The sequence below is a fragment of the Dendrobates tinctorius genome, unplaced genomic scaffold (genome assembly GCF_039654945.1).
Source record: "Dendrobates tinctorius isolate UK_male_01 unplaced genomic scaffold, ASM3965494v1 ptg000377l, whole genome shotgun sequence".
NCBI lineage: Eukaryota > Metazoa > Chordata > Amphibia > Anura > Dendrobatidae > Dendrobates > Dendrobates tinctorius.
This window is the reverse complement of record NW_027362043.1, coordinates 5,855,247-5,871,264: the sequence shown is the minus strand read 5'-3', so window position 1 is coordinate 5,871,264 and position 16,018 is coordinate 5,855,247. Positions and strand designations below refer to the sequence as shown.

At 44.1% G+C, this 16,018-nt stretch overlaps 1 protein-coding gene across 1 annotated transcript in view; it reads left to right on the top strand.

The window, feature by feature from the left end:
- Positions 1–15,533, top strand: part of LOC141075858 (uncharacterized) — a 45,934-nt gene extending 30,401 nt beyond the window's left edge. Inside the window, exon 3 of the mRNA XM_073563019.1 lies at positions 1,339–15,533. Coding sequence (XP_073419120.1) covers positions 1,339–9,747 — 8,409 coding nt within the window. The 3' untranslated portion in view covers positions 9,748–15,533. The remainder of the gene's footprint in view (positions 1–1,338) is intronic.
- The last annotated feature ends 485 nt before the right edge of the window (positions 15,534–16,018 follow it).

The window sequence follows — 16,018 nt, the reverse complement described above, 5'->3', positions numbered from 1 at the left end:
CAAACAACAGACTACAACTCCAAGTAAATCAAACTTCTGTGAAATCAAACTATCCACTTAGGAAGCAACACTGATTGACAATCAATTCCACATGCTGTTGTGCAAATGGAATAGACAACAGATGGAAATTATTGGCAATTATCAAGACACCCTCAATAAAGGAGTGGTTCTGCAGGTGGGGACCACAGACCACATCTCAGTACCAATGTTTTGGTCAATTTTGAATGGTGGTTGTGCTTTCACACTTGTGGTAGCATGAGACAGACTCTACAACCCACACAAATGGCTCAGGTAGTGCAGTTCATCCAGGATGGCACATCAATGCGAGCTGTGACAAGAAGGTTTGCTGTGTCTGTCAGCGCAGTGTCCAGAGACATGAGGCGCTACCAGGAGACAAGCCAGTACACCAGCTGACGTGGAGGGGTCATAAGAGGGCAACAACCCAGCAACAGGACCACTACCTCTGCCTTTGTGCAAGGAGGAATAAGAGGAGCACTGCCAGAACCCTACAAAATGACCTCCATCAGGCCACAAATGTGCATGTGTCTGCACAAACCATTAGAAACTAACTCCATGAGGATGGTCTGAGTGCCCGACATCCACAGATGTGGGTTGTGCTCACAGCCCAACACCGTGCGGCCCTCCGAAGAAATGCCACCCCACACCATTACTGACCCACTGCCAAACTGGTCATGCTGAAGGATGTTGCAGGCAGCAGATTGCTCTCCATGGCATCTCCAGACTCTGTTACGTCTGTCACATGTGCTCAGTGTGAACCTGCTTTCATCTGTGAAGACCACAGGGTGCCAGTGGCGAATTTGCCAATCCTGGTGTGCTGTGGCAAACGCTGAATACACTGACCATATAGAGAAGGGAGACGTACAGATTGTCGCACAAGTGCAGGGTGCATGCGTGGGATTCCAAGGCCACAATAGCACGTTACAGGTCAGTGTGACGTGCATGGGAGGGGGGTGATAGTATAATGAAGAGCAAAGGCACAAATTTGTTTCAGGCACCGCACACCCCGGAGCCTGGAAAAAATCATTACCATAAGAAATAAAACTCTATTTCTGCCCATGTAGACAGCTACTATGATGAATACAGGTAAGACTAGATTAACATTTCTTTTATTTGTATACCTATAGTGAAAGCTGAAAAGTGTCCCAGGGGTGACTGATTACCTTTAAATTTGGTCTAGTTTGTTTGTTACATGTGCTGTAGTTTAGAAGTTTTCATCCAGCTTTCCAACACTGAATACTAAATGACAAGAAAATGTAGTATGTGGTTTAATTCACTCATAACTGTTTTTTTCTATAATTTCCTTATGTGTTTCTTCAGGATTGTGATGATCCACACACAATTGAAGCAATACTGCATGCACTTGATCAAAACAATGATGGTGAAGTAGATTTTAAGGAATTTCTTGAACTTATAGCAAAAGTTGCTGTTGCTTATTTTCATGCTCTGAGGTCCAAGAAAGGCTGTCGGATATGCGCATCCCAAAACGTTTTGAAGTCGCAGTCATTGTTTCCACAAATTTTAGAATCGATTCCCAAATCAGATCAAACACAAATATCAGAGTCAACTAATAAACAAGACACAACCAAGAAACATGATGCAATCCAGAAACAAGAACCAATATCAAAACAAGATCAAATAAAGGTTAAGGATTCAACTCTGAAAGAAGACCCAAACCACAAGAAAGATTCAACTCAAAAACAAGATGAAAATGAGAAACAACTCTCAACCCAGAAACAAGAACTAACCCCAAAAGAAGAGTCAAAACAGAAGCAAGAACAAGCACATACAAAAGACTTCACCCAGAGAAAAGAACTAACTCAAAAAGAAGACATAAAACAAAGGGAAGAACTAGCCCAAAAACTAGACAAAATCCTAAAAGAGGAACCAAAACAGAAACAAGAATCAACCCTCAAATTAGACCCAAGCATTAAACAAGATTCAGCCCAGAAAAAAGAAACAACTCAGGAACAACACACAGACCAGAAACAAGACCCAATCCATAAAACAGACCCAGAGCAGAAACAACTTACCCAAAAACAAGATGCAGTCCACAAACAAGAACAAAAACAGAAACAAGACTCAACCCAAAAACAAGACTCAACCCAGAAACAAGATTCAAACCAGAAACAAGATCCAACCCAAAAACAAGTAACAAACAAGGAGTCAGCCCTAATCCAGAAACACGTTACAACCCAGAAGCAAGACTCAACCCAGAAACAAGACTCAATCCAGAAACAAGACCTGACCAAGAATCAAGACCCTACCCCAAAACAAGATCTGACTCAGAAACAAGATCCAACCCAGAAACAAGACCAAACCCAGAAAAATGACTCTGACCAGAATCAGGACTCAATCAAGAAACAAGAGCTAGCCCAGAAAGAAGACTCCACCCAGAAATCAGACACAACACAGATGCAGGACACAATTCAGAAGCAAGAACCAACCTCCCAAAAATACATTAATATTAAACAAGAACTAAATCAGAAACAAGAACCAACCCAGAAACAAGACTCAACCCAGAAGAATGACTCAACCCAGAAATCAGAAATTACCCAGAAACAAGACACAACCCAGAAACAAGAGCCAACCCAGAAACAAGACCCGACTCAGAAACAAGACCTGACACAAAAACAAGACCCGACCCAGAAACAAGACGCAACCCAGAAACAAGACCCGACCCAGAAACAAGATCTGACCCAGAAACAAGACCAAACCCAGAAAAAAGATTCTGACCAGAATCAGGACTTAACCAAGAAACAAGAACTAGTCCAGAAACAAGAGTCCACCAAGATACAAGACTCAACCCAGAAATCAGAAATGACCCAGCAACAAGACCCAACCCAGAAACAAGACTCGACCCAGAAACAAGGCCCAACCCAGAAACAAGACCCAACCCAGAAACAAGACCCAACCCAGAAACAAGACTCAACCCAGAAAGAAGACTCAACCCAGAAGCAAGACTCCACCCAGAAATCGGAATGTATGCTGAAACAAGACCTGACCCAGAAACAAGACTCAACCCAGAAATCAGAAATGATCCAGAAACAAGATCCAAACCAGAAACAAGACTCAACACAGAAACAACACTCAACACAGAAACAAGACTCAACCCAGGAACAAGACTCAACCCAGAAATCAGAAATGATCCAGAAACAAAACTCGACCCAGAGGCAAGACTCGACTCAAAAACAAGACCTGACCCAGAAACAAGACTCTACCCAGAAACAAGACTCGACACAGAAACAAGACTTGACCCAGAAACAAGACTCGACTCAAAAACAAGACTCAACCCAGAAATCAGAATTGATCCTGAAACAAGACCCAACCCAGAAACAAGAACCAACCCAGAAACAAGACTCAACCCAGAAACAAGACTCAACCCAAAAAACAGAAATGACCCAGAAACAAGACCAAACACAGAAGAAAAACTCTGACCAGAATCAGGACTCAACCAAGAAACAAGAACTAGCCAAGAAACAAGACTCCACACAAAAATCAGACACAACACCGAAGCATGACACAATTCAGAGGCAAGAAATAACCTCCCATACAGACATGAACATTAAACAAGACTCAACCCAGAAACAAGACTCAACCCAGAAACAGGACTCAACACAGAAACAAGACACAACCCAAGAACAAGACTCAACCCAGAAACAAGACTACAACCAGAAATCAGAATGGATCCTGAAACAAGATCAGACCCAGAAACAAGGCCCGGCCAAGAAACAAGACCCGACCCAGAAACAAGACTCAACTCAGAAACAAGACCCAACACAGAAACAAGACCCGACACAGAAACAAGACTCAACCCAGAAACAAGACCCGACACAGAAACAAGACTCAACCCAGAAAAAAGATTCTGACCAGAATCAGGACTTAACCAAGAAACAAGAACTAGCCCAGAAACAACACTCCACCGAGACACAAGACACAATACAGAAGCAGGACACAATTCAGAAGCAAGAACCAACTTCCCAAAAAGACATTAATATTAAACAAGAACTAACTCAGAAAGAAGAACCAACCCAGAACCAAGACTCAACCCAGAAATCAGAAATGACCCAGAAACAAGACACAACCCAAAAACAAGAGCCAAAACAGAAACGAGACACAACTCAGAAACAAGACCTGACCCAAAAACAAGACCCAACCCAGAAACAAGACGCGATCCAGAAACAAGACCCAACCCAGAAACAAGACCCGACCCAGAAACAAGACCAAACTCAGAAAAAAGACTCTAGCCAGAATCAGTATTCAACCAAGAAACAAGAACTAGCCCAGAAACAAGACTCCATCCAGATACAAGACTCAACCCAGAAATCAGAATGGATCCTGAAACTAGACCCGACCCAGAAACAAGACTCAACGGAGAAATCAGAAATGACCCAGAAACAAGAACCAAACCAGAAACAAGACTCAACATGGAAAAAAGACTCAACCCAGGAACAAGACTCCACCCAAAATCAAGACCCGACCCAGAAACAAGACTCGAGCCAGAAACAAGGCCCGACACAAAAACGAGGCCCGATCCAGAAACAAGAACTCACCCAGAAACAAGACTCAACCCAGAAATCAGATATGACCCAGGAACAAGACCCAACCCAGAAACAAGACTCAACTCAGAAACAAGACTCAACCCAGAAGCAAGACTCCACCCAGAAATCACAATGTATCCTGAAACAAGACCTGACCCAGAAACAAGACTCAACGGAGAAATCAGAAATGACCCAGAAACAAGACCCAACTCAGAAACAAGACTCAACCCAGAAATCAGAAATCATCCAGAAACAAGATCCAAACCAGAAACAAGACTCAACCCAGAAACAAGACTCAACCCAGAAACAAGACTCAACCCAGAAACAAGACACAACCCAGAAACAAGACACAACCCTGAAACAAGAGCCAACCTTGAAACAAGAGCCAACCCTGAAACAAGAGCCAACCCAGAAAAAAGACCCAACTCAGAAACAAGACCCAATCCAGAAGGAAGACACAAGTCAGAAACGAGACTCGATCCAGAAACAAGACCTGACCCAGAAACAATGCCCGACCCAGAAACAAGACCCGACCCAGAAACGAGACCCGACCCCAACACAAGATACAAGCCAGAAACAAGATACAAGCCAGAAACAAGACACAAGCCAGAAACAAGACACAAGCCGGAAACAAGACACAACTCAGAAGAAAGACACAACTCAGAAGCAAGACACAACCCAGAAGCAAGACACAAGCCAGAAACAAGACACAAGCCAGAAACAAGACACAAGCCAGAAACAAGACACAAGCCAGAAACAAGACACAAGCCAGAAACAAGACACAAGCCAGAAACAAGACACAACCCTGAAACAAGACTCAACCCAGAAACAAGACTCCACCCAGAAATCAGAATGGATCCTGAAACAAGACTCAATGAAAAAATCAGAATTGACACAGAAACAAGACTCAACTCAGAAACAAGACTCAACCCAGAAATCAGAAATGATCCAGAAACAAGAACCAAACCAGAAACAAGACTCAGCACAGAAAAAAGATTCAACCCAGGAACAACACTCAACCCAGACATCAGAAATGACCCGGAAACAAGACCTGACCCAGAAAAAGGACTCAACCCAGAAACAAGACTCAACCCAAAAACAAGACAAAACCCAGAAGCAAGACTTGACCCAGAATCAAGACTTGACCCAGAATCAAGACTCAACCCAGAAACAAGACTCGACCCAGAATCAAGACTTGACCCAGAATCAAGACTCGACCCAGAAACAAGACTCGACCCAGAAACAAGGCCCGACCCAGAAACAAGGCCTGACCCAGAAACAAGACCCAAACCAAAAATCAGAAATGACGCTGAAACAAGATACATCTCAGAATCAAGACACAACCCAGAAACAAGACTACACCCAAAAGACAGAAATGACCCAGAAACAAGACTCAACGCAGAAACAAGACCAAACCAAGAAAAAAGACTCTGACCAGAATCAGGACTCATCCAAGAAACAAGAACTAGCCCAGAAACAAGACTCCACCCAGAAATCAGACACAACACGGAAGCAGGACACAATTCAGAGGCAAAAACTAGCCTCCCAAAATGTCATGAACATTAAACAAGAACTAACTCAGAAACAAGAACAAACCCAAAAACAAGACTCAACCCAGAAACGAGATCCAACTCAGAAACGAGACCCGACCCAAAAGCAAGACCCAACCCAGAAACAAGACATGACCCAGAAACAAGACCCGACCCAGAAACAAGACCAAACACAGAAACAAGACCAAACACAGAAAAAAAACTCTGACCAGAATCAGGATTCAACCAAGAAACAAGAACTAGCCCAGAAACAAGACTCAACCCAGAAACAAGACACAAGCCAGAAACAAGACACAAGCCAGAAACAAGACACAAGCCAGAAACAAGACACAAGCCAGAAACAAGACACAAGCCAGAATCAAGACACAAGCCAGAAACAAGACTCGACCCAGAAACAAGACTCGACCCAGAAACAAGACTCGGCCCAGAAACAAGACTCGACCCAAAAACAAGACTCGACCCAGAAACAAGTCTTGACCCAGAAACAAGACACAACCCAAAAACAAGACACAACCCAGAAACAAGATTCAATGGAGAAATCAGAAATGACCCAGAAAAAAGACTCAACCCAGGTACAAGACTCAACACAGGCATCAGAAATGACCCAGAAAAAAGACTCCACCCAGAAACAAGACTCAACCCAAAAACAAGACTCAACACAAAAAACAGAAATGACCCAGAAACAAGACCCAACCCATAAACAAGACCAAACAGAGAAAAATGACTCTGACCAGAATCAGGACTCAACCAAGAAACAAGAACTAGCCCAGAAACAAGACTCCACCCAGAAATCAGACACAACACAGAAGCAGGACACAATTCGGAGGCAAGAACTAGCCACCCAAAAAGTCATGAACAATAAACAAGAACTAACTCAGAAACAAGAACAAACCCCAAAACTAGACCCAACTCAGAAACAAGACCCAACCCAGAAACAAGACCCAACCCAGAAACAAGACCCAACCCAGAAACAAGACCCAACCCAGAAACAAGACCCAACCCAGAAACAAGACCCAACCCAGAAACAAGACACAACCCAGAAACAAGACCCAACCCAGAAACAAGACCAAACCCAGAAAAAAAACTCTGGTCAAAATCAGGATTCAACCAAGAAACCAGAACTAGCCCAGAAACAAGACTCCACCCAGATACAAGACTCAACCCAGAAATCGGAAATGACCCAGAAACAAGACACAAGCCAGAAACAAGACACAAGCCAGAAACAAGACACAAGCCAGAAACAAGACTCGACCCAGAAACAAGACTTGACCCAGAAACAAGACACAACCCAAAAGCAAGACACAACCCAGAAACAAGAATCAACGGAAAAATCAGAAATGACCCAGAAAAAAGACTCAACCCAGGAAGAAGACTCAACTCAGGCATCAGAAATGACCCAGAAAAAAGACTCAACCCAGAAACAAGACTCAACCCAAAAACAAGACTCAACTCAAAAAACAGAAATGACCCAGAAACAAGACCCAACACATAAACAAGGCCAAACCCATAAAAAAGACTCTGACCAGAATCAGGACTCAACCAAGAAACAAGAACTAGCCCAGAAACAAGACTCCACCCAGAAACCAGACACAACTCAGAAGCAGGACACAATTCAAAGGCAAGAACTAACCTCCCAAAAAAACTTGAATATTAAACAAGAACTAACCCAGAAACAAGAGCAAACCCAAAAACAAGACTCAACCCAGAAACAATGCTCAACTCAGAAACATGATTCAATCCAGAAAAAAGACCAAACCCAGAATCAAGAACCAACCCAAAAACAAAACTTTGACCAGAGACAGGACTCAACCAAGAAACAAGAACCAGCCCAGAAACAAGACTCCACCCAGAAACAAGACACAACACAGAAGCAGGACACATTTCAGAAGCAAGAACCAACCTCCCAAAAAGACATTAACATTAAACAAGAACTAACTCAGAATCAAGACTCAACCCAGAATCAAGACTCAACCCAGAAACAAGACTCAATCCAGAAATCAGAAATGACCCAGAAAAAAGACTCTACCCAGAAACAAGACTCAACCCAGAAACAGGAGCCAACCCAAAAACAAGACCCAACTCAGAAACAAGACTCAACCCAGAAAGCAGAAATGACCCAGAAACAAGATACAACCCAGAAACAAGTCTCAACCCAGAAACAAGATACAACCCAGAAAGAAGACCCAACCCAGATGCCAGAAATGACCCAGAAACAAGACTTAAACCAGAAGACAGAAATTACCCAGAAACAAGATGCAAACCTCAAACATGACACAACCCAGAAACAAGAACCGACCCAGAAACAAGAACAGACCCAGAAACAAGACTCAACCCAGAAATCCGAAATGATCCTGAAACAAGACCTGACCCAGAAACAAGAGCCAATCCAGAAACAAGAGCTGACCCAGAAACAAGACCCGACCCAGAAACAAGACCCAACCCAGAAACAAGATCAAAACCAGAAACAAGACCAAACCCAGAAAAAGGACTCTGGCCAGAATCAGGACTCAACCAAAAAGCAAGAACCAGCCCAGAAACAAGACTCCACCCAGAAACAAGACCCAACACAGAAGCAGGACACAATTCAGAAGCAAGAACCAACCTCCCAACAAGACATTAAACAAGAACTAACTCAGAAACAAGAAATAACCCAGAAACAATATTCAGCCCAGATAACAGAGCCAACCCTGAAGCAAGAACCAACTCTGAAACTGATTGGTAAACAAGACTCAACAATGACCCAGAAACAAGACTCGAACCAGAAATCAGAAATGACCCAGAAACAAGACCTGACCCAGAATGAAGGCCAAATACACAAACAAGAACTAACCCACACAGAACAAACAACAATGAAAGACACCACTAAACTGCAGGGGGGCCCTCAGAAACAGGTAATTGAACAAAAAGAGAGTCTTTACAAGATGGAGTATGCAAAGGAGAAGCTGGAGTCAATACAGAGGGCAGATGTGACTGTCTACAAGTCATGTCCACCTCCAGACCACCAGGATACTCAGAAATATTATTCATGTTTTGAACAACCATCAAGTCTAGGACTTGGGTTGCCCCACGATGTTCCCCAAAGTCAAGTCACATGCACTGAGATACATTATACTTACCACACTCATGGTGGTCAGCCTTCTCACCATGTCTGGGCTTCTGATCTCCTACAAGGTGAACAAGATATGAAAGATGACTTATACAGTCAAATGTTTCATAGCTCAGAGAAGCATACTGATCACTGGCAGAGTCATGGATTACATTCAGCCTCCCAGCAGACTCCTTCAGAAACACAGCAGCACATATCCTCATCATGGCCAGTGCATACAGAACAGCATTTGGTACAGCAGGGCGCTGCAGCTGTTAGACCTCAAAATGTGGAAGAGAACAAAGATTCGTCACCATTACAGAATCCTCTGTATGTGCTCTCTCAGCAATCTCCAAAACTAATCAGAAACCGCAGCATTGGACAAAATACCACAACACAGCCAAATCTTCACCTAGAATCTCAATTGAAACCAGAGACTTTCCACCAGCAACCACCTTCTTTTGGAATGAGCTCATCAGCACAAGCCCACTCCACACAGAAGAAAGAGAAGCAGAGTTCTTCCCAGAAAGGATTCAAGTGGCCATGGCAGTAATCAACTCCAAGTCCAGATGATTTATCCTGAACCCCCAAATGTTCATTCATTTATTTGGACACTTATATGGAGAAGATTTTACTTCTTAGAGTCAAGCATGCAGCCAAAAAATGAAAGTATTTGAGTCCTGCTTCCCTCGTCCACTCATGGAAAACACCTGTGAATATATTTACCCCATCTACTCATAGAGAAAGTTTAAGCATCCAGCATGCGTGCGAAATTCAAGCACTTTGTGATTGACAGGTTGGTCACACTCATCAAACATAGTGTTTGACTAGTGTGACCAACTTTTTACTATTGAGGCTGCCTATGCAACATCAATAGTAAAAGATAGAATGTTAAAAAAAAAAAAAAAAAAAAAAATCGTGATATTCTCACCTTCCAATATCCCGCGCAGCCTTCCCAGGCCTCAGCGATGCTTTCATTCCCTGTAATGCTTTGCAAGACCATTGATGACGTAAAGTCCCGCGATACTGTAGCGGTCTCGCGAGATCGCTACGTCATCACAGGTACTTGCCGCAAGGCATTACTGGGAACGGGAGCATCACTGAGGCCTGGCAAGGCTGCGCTGGACGCCGGAAGGTGAATACAACCCAATTTTTTATTTTTTATTCTTTTTTTTACAGGGATGTGGTACCCGGGGCCTGGAGGACAGTCTCCTCTCCTCCACACCGTGGGTACCATCCGCACATGAGCCGCTCATTTTGTGCATGGTGGGCATAGCCAAATGCGGGAAGTAAGTGGATCTCATGCATTCCTATGGGTGCGGAATCGCGGCAATTCTTTTCGGAATTGCGGCGATTCCGCAAAAAGAATGAGCATGCTGCGTTTTTTTCCGTGATGCTATTACGCCGCGGAAAAAAATTGCAGCATTAGCACAGCATGTGTGGAAGGCCATAGGAATGCATGGAGTGCATTCTGTATGTGTTTTTAAAGTTTTTACGCAGCGTTTTCGCTGTGAAAATCGCGGCAAAAACGCTTAAAAATCGCAACGTGTGCACACAGCCTAAATTTTGAAGATGGGTACGCAGGCCACATGCAGACATAGGCGGAGCTGACCGGAGGAGGTGCAGCAGTGGGCAGAGCTTCAAGGAGGAAGTCCGCAGCCCTCCGTAGCTTGGCCAAATGCTAGTGTGAAACTAGCCTTAGCAAACACCAAAAGGTTGCTTTGAAGACTAAGCCTTGCAAGTGCAATGCTAAGTAGCTTTCTGTGGGGGAAAATAAAGCCCAGAGAGTGTAAGAAAGCTGGTTGCTTTCATAGCCTACTATGGATCCTACCTTCCCTCACATTAGCCAACAGAGCCACTCAGAAGCAGATATAATGGATATACAAGATGTCAGTAAAGTTAAATACAATTGCATCTCACAAAATTAGAATATCATCAAAAAGTTAATTTATTTCAGTTCAATGCAAAAAGTGAAACTCATATATTAGAGTCATTACAAACAGTGTGATCTATTTACCATGGTTTAGCAAGGCTGAAAAAAGACATTTGTCCATCCAGTTCAGCCTATATTCTGTCAGAATAAATCCCCAGATCTAAAGAACCTAATAACTGATAGATACAATATTGTTACGCTCCAGGAAGACATCCGGGCTCTTTTGAACCCCTCGACTGAGTTCGCCATCACCACCTCCTCAGGCAGGGAATTCCAGATTCTCACTGCCCTAACAGTAAAGAATCCTCTTCTATGTTCGTGGAAAATCCTTCTCTCCTCCAGATGCAGAGAATTCCCCTTTGTGACCGGCACCTTCCTTGGTATAAACAGATCCTGGGAGAGATATTTGTATTATCCCCTTATATACTTATACTTGGTTATTAGATTGCCCCTCAGTCATCTAATTTCTAGACTAAATAATCCTAATTTTGCTAATCTCTCTGAGTATTGTAGTTCCCCCATCCCCTTTATTAATTTCCTTTGTACTCGCTCTAGTTCCAGTATATTCTTCCTGAGCACCGGTGCCCAAAACTGTACATAGTACTCCATGTGTGGTCTAAACAGGGATTTGTACAGAGGCAGTATAATGCTCTCATCATGTGTATCCAGACCTCTTTTAATGCACCCCATGATCCTGTTTGCCTTGGCAGCCGCTGCCTGGCACTGGCAGCTCCAGGTAAGGCTGTGTGCACATGCTGCGGATTTAGGTGCGGATTCATCCTGTGGATTGCTCTGCGGTTTTGCCCTGCGGTTTTTCATCTCCTCAATGGAGGAGATGGCAAACCGCAGCGGAATCCGCAGAAAGAATTGACATGTCAATTCTTTCTGCAGATTAAAAACCGCAGCAAATCCGCGCGGAAAATTCCGCACCATCTGCATTGTAGTTTTTGATTCCCATAGGGAATCATGGTACTGTACACCGCAGCAAAAACTGCTGCAGGTCCGCAGCGGCCAAAACAGCTGCGTAACCGCAGCAAAATCCGCAGTGTGTGCACACAGCCTAAGTTTATCATTAACTAGAATCCCCAAGTCCTTGTTCATGTCAGATTTACCCAGTGGTTTTCTGTTCAGTGTGTAACGGTGATATTGATTCCTTCTTCCCATGTGTATAAACTGGGAAGTGTTTATTTCTGTTAATGTACTCCATACTTGGTCGGGGCTTCTTTTGCATCAATTACTGCATCAATGCGGCATGGCATGAAGGCGATCAGCCTGTAGCACTGCTGAAGTGTTGTGGAAGCTCAGGTTGCTTTGATAGCAGCCTTCAGCTCATCTGCATTGTTGGGTCTGGTGTCTCTCATCTCCCTCTTGACAATACCCCATAGATGCTCTATGGAGTTAAGGTCTTGACAAAACTCTGTTTTAACAAGACTAAAGTCAGTGCCGCAATCTACCAGGAAATTTTAGAGCACTTCATGCTTCCCTCTGCCGACAGATGGAAATTTCATTCTCCAGCACGACTTGACACCTGTCCACACTATCAAACGTACCAATACCTGGTTTAAAAAAACCCAGTGTCACTGTGCTTGATTGGCCAGCAAACTCAAATGACCTTAATGCCATAGAGAACCTATGGGGTATTGTCAAGAGGAAGATGAGAGACACCAGACCCAACACTGCAGGCGAGCTTAAGGCTGCTATCAAAGCAACCTGGGCTTCCATAACACCTCAGCAATGCCACAGGCTGATAACCTTAAAAGGAGCCCTGACAACGTAATGAGTGCATTTACTGAACATACATTTCAGCAGGCCATCATTTTGGATTTTAAAATCATTTTTTCAAGCTGGTGTTATAAAGTATTCTAATTTACTGAAATAATGACTTTTGGGTTTTCATTGGCTGTAAGCCATAATCATCATCATTAACAGAAATAAACACTTGAAATAGATCACTCTGTTTGTAATGACTCTATATAATATAGGAGTTTCACTTTTTGCATTGAAGAACTGAAATAAATTAACTTTTTGATGATATTCTAATTTGGTGAGAAGCGCCTGTACCTGCTTAGGGAATAGTACCATGAGACACTGCAGAGTTAAACCAGTTGCTGCGTTTGAACCCCTCTCTCATAGATAAAGCACGTGGGTCTTGCAACCCTCACATTACTGATAAAAAAGTCTGTGAGTCTTGCACCCTCTCCCACTAATAGAGAAAGCCTGTGTGTCCTGCACCCTCTGTCCACTCAAAGCTAAAGCCTGTGAGACCTGCACCCTCTGCCCATTCATAGACAAAGCCTGTGACTCCTGCATCCTCCGTCTCCTCATAGATGAAGCCTGTGACACCTGCACCCTCCACCCACTCATATAGCCTGTGAGACCCGCACCCTCTGTCCACTCATAGACAATGCCTGTGAGTCCTGCACCCTCCGCCCACTCATAGATAAAACCTATGACTTCTCATCCTTCACCCACCCATAGATAAAGCCTGTGAAACCTGCACCCTCTGCCCAGTCATATAGAAAGCCTGTGAGTCCTGCACCCTCTGCCCACTCATAAAGCCTGAGACCTGCACCCTCTGCGCACTCATAAAGCCTGTGAGACCTGCACACTATAGCCAAAGTCTGTGATACCTGCATCCTCTGCACACTCATAGACAAACTAGTGTGTCCTCTATTCTCTGCACACTCGTAGATAAACCCTGTGACTCCTACATCCTCAGCCCACCTATAAAACCTGTGAGTCCTGCACCCTCCCCTCACTCATAGATAAAGCCTGTGAGACCTGCACCCTCCACCCACTCATAGATAAAGCCTGTGAGTCCTGCACACTCTATCTACTCATAAAGCCTGTGAGTCCGGCACCCTCTTCCCACTCATAGATAAAGCTTATGAGTCCTGTACAGTCTACCCACTTATAGATAGAGCCTGTGATTCCTGCACCCTCCGCCCATTCTTAGACAAAGCCTTTGAGACCTGCACCCTCCACCCACTTATAGAGCCTGTGAGACCTGCACCCTCCACCCACTTATAGCAAAGGCCTTTGAGACCTACACAATCTGCCCACTCATAGATAAAGTTTGTGAGTCCTGCACCCTCCGCCCATACATAGACAAAACCTTTGAGACTTGCACCCTCTTCCCACTCATAGATAAAGTCTATGAGTCCTGCATCCGCTGCCCATTTATAGATAAAGCCTGTGAGTCCTGCACCCTCCGCCCATTCATAGACAAAGCCTGTGAGACCTGCACCCTCCACCCAATCATAGATAAAGCCTGTGAGTCCTGCACACTCTATCTAGTCATAAAGCCTGTGAGTCTGGCACCCTCTTCCCACTCATAGATAAAGCTTATGAGTCCTGTACAGTCTACCCACTTATAGATAGAGCCTGTGATTCCTGCACCCTCCGCCCATTCTGAGACAAAGCCTTTGAGACCTGCACCCTCCACCCACTTATAGAGCCTGTGAGACCTGCACCCTCCACCCACTTATAGCAAAGGCCTTTGAGACCTACACCATCTGCCCACTCATATATAAAGTTTGTGAGTCCTGCACCCTCCGCCCATTCATAGACAAAGCCTTTGAGACTTGCACCCTCTGCCCACTCATAGATAAAGTCTATGAGTCCTGCATCCGCTGCCCATTTATAGATAAAGCCTGTGAGTCCTGCACCCTCCTCCCATTCATAGACAAAGCCTTTGAGACCTGCACCATCCGCCTACTAATAGATAAAGCCTGTGAGTCCTGCACCCTCAGCCCACTTATAGATAAAACCTGTGAGTCTTGCACCCTCTACCCACAAATAGAAAAGCCTGTGAGTCCTGCACCCTCCGCTCACTTATAGGAAAAAGCCTATGAGTCCTGCACCATTCACCCACTCATAGACAAAGCCTTTGAGACCTACACCCTCCGCCCACTTATAGATAAAACTTGTGAGACCTGTACCCTCTGCCCACTTACAGATAAGGCCTTTGAAACCTACACCTTCTGCTCACTCATAGATAAGGTTTGTGAGTCCTGCACCTCTGTCCACTTAGAGATAAAGCCTATGAGTCCTGCACGCTCTATTCACTTATAGATAAAGACTTTGAGTATTGGAACCTTTGCCCACTCAAAGACAAAGCCTGGGAGTCAAGTTTTTCCTGCCCACACAGTACTGATTGGCAGCTTCTCTTGTGGTTGTATATACCTGTAGAGCCATCAGTCACTAAGTGTGGGCACTGGATACTGGACTGACCAGCTCTAGTGAGGTCTGGCATTTGACTAGGAGATGTACTGTTATGATAGAACTAATTAATGTTAATATTACCCCTTAACAAGCTGACAATGACTCATTAGTAATTGTGTAATGTAATAATGATGTGTCATGTGAGATGGTGTAAGAATACAATAAAAGTGAATTAAATCTTCTGTGACTCTGTCCCTGTGTCCAGCATTAGAGATGAGCGAATATTTCAATGTTCAGTTTACGATTGCGGAATTTGCAATATTCTCCAATATTGTCTCTTTCTGTCTCATCGAGACATGCGACAGAAAGATACACCAGGCCGATAAACAATCCAACGAGATTTGTTGGAACAGGGAACTGGGCAGCACAAATTTGGATAATGCTACAGCGTCTGTAATGTGTCCACAATGAGTCCACACAAAGGGAACCGACCCGGGGGCGCCACCTGGTAATCCGACACCAAGGAATCTGCAACAACTATCTCTAGATTCGGTCCTTAAATCCAGCTGTGTTGTAAGACATCACAATCCCAGGTGGCCAATGATCTTCCATCTCCAATCATGACACAACACCTGGCCGCAGCTGCAGATCATTCCTTCCCAAGACACAGCATCAACTAACTGAACATGTGGATTATTGTCCTACCACTCTTAGTATCTCTGCCAAA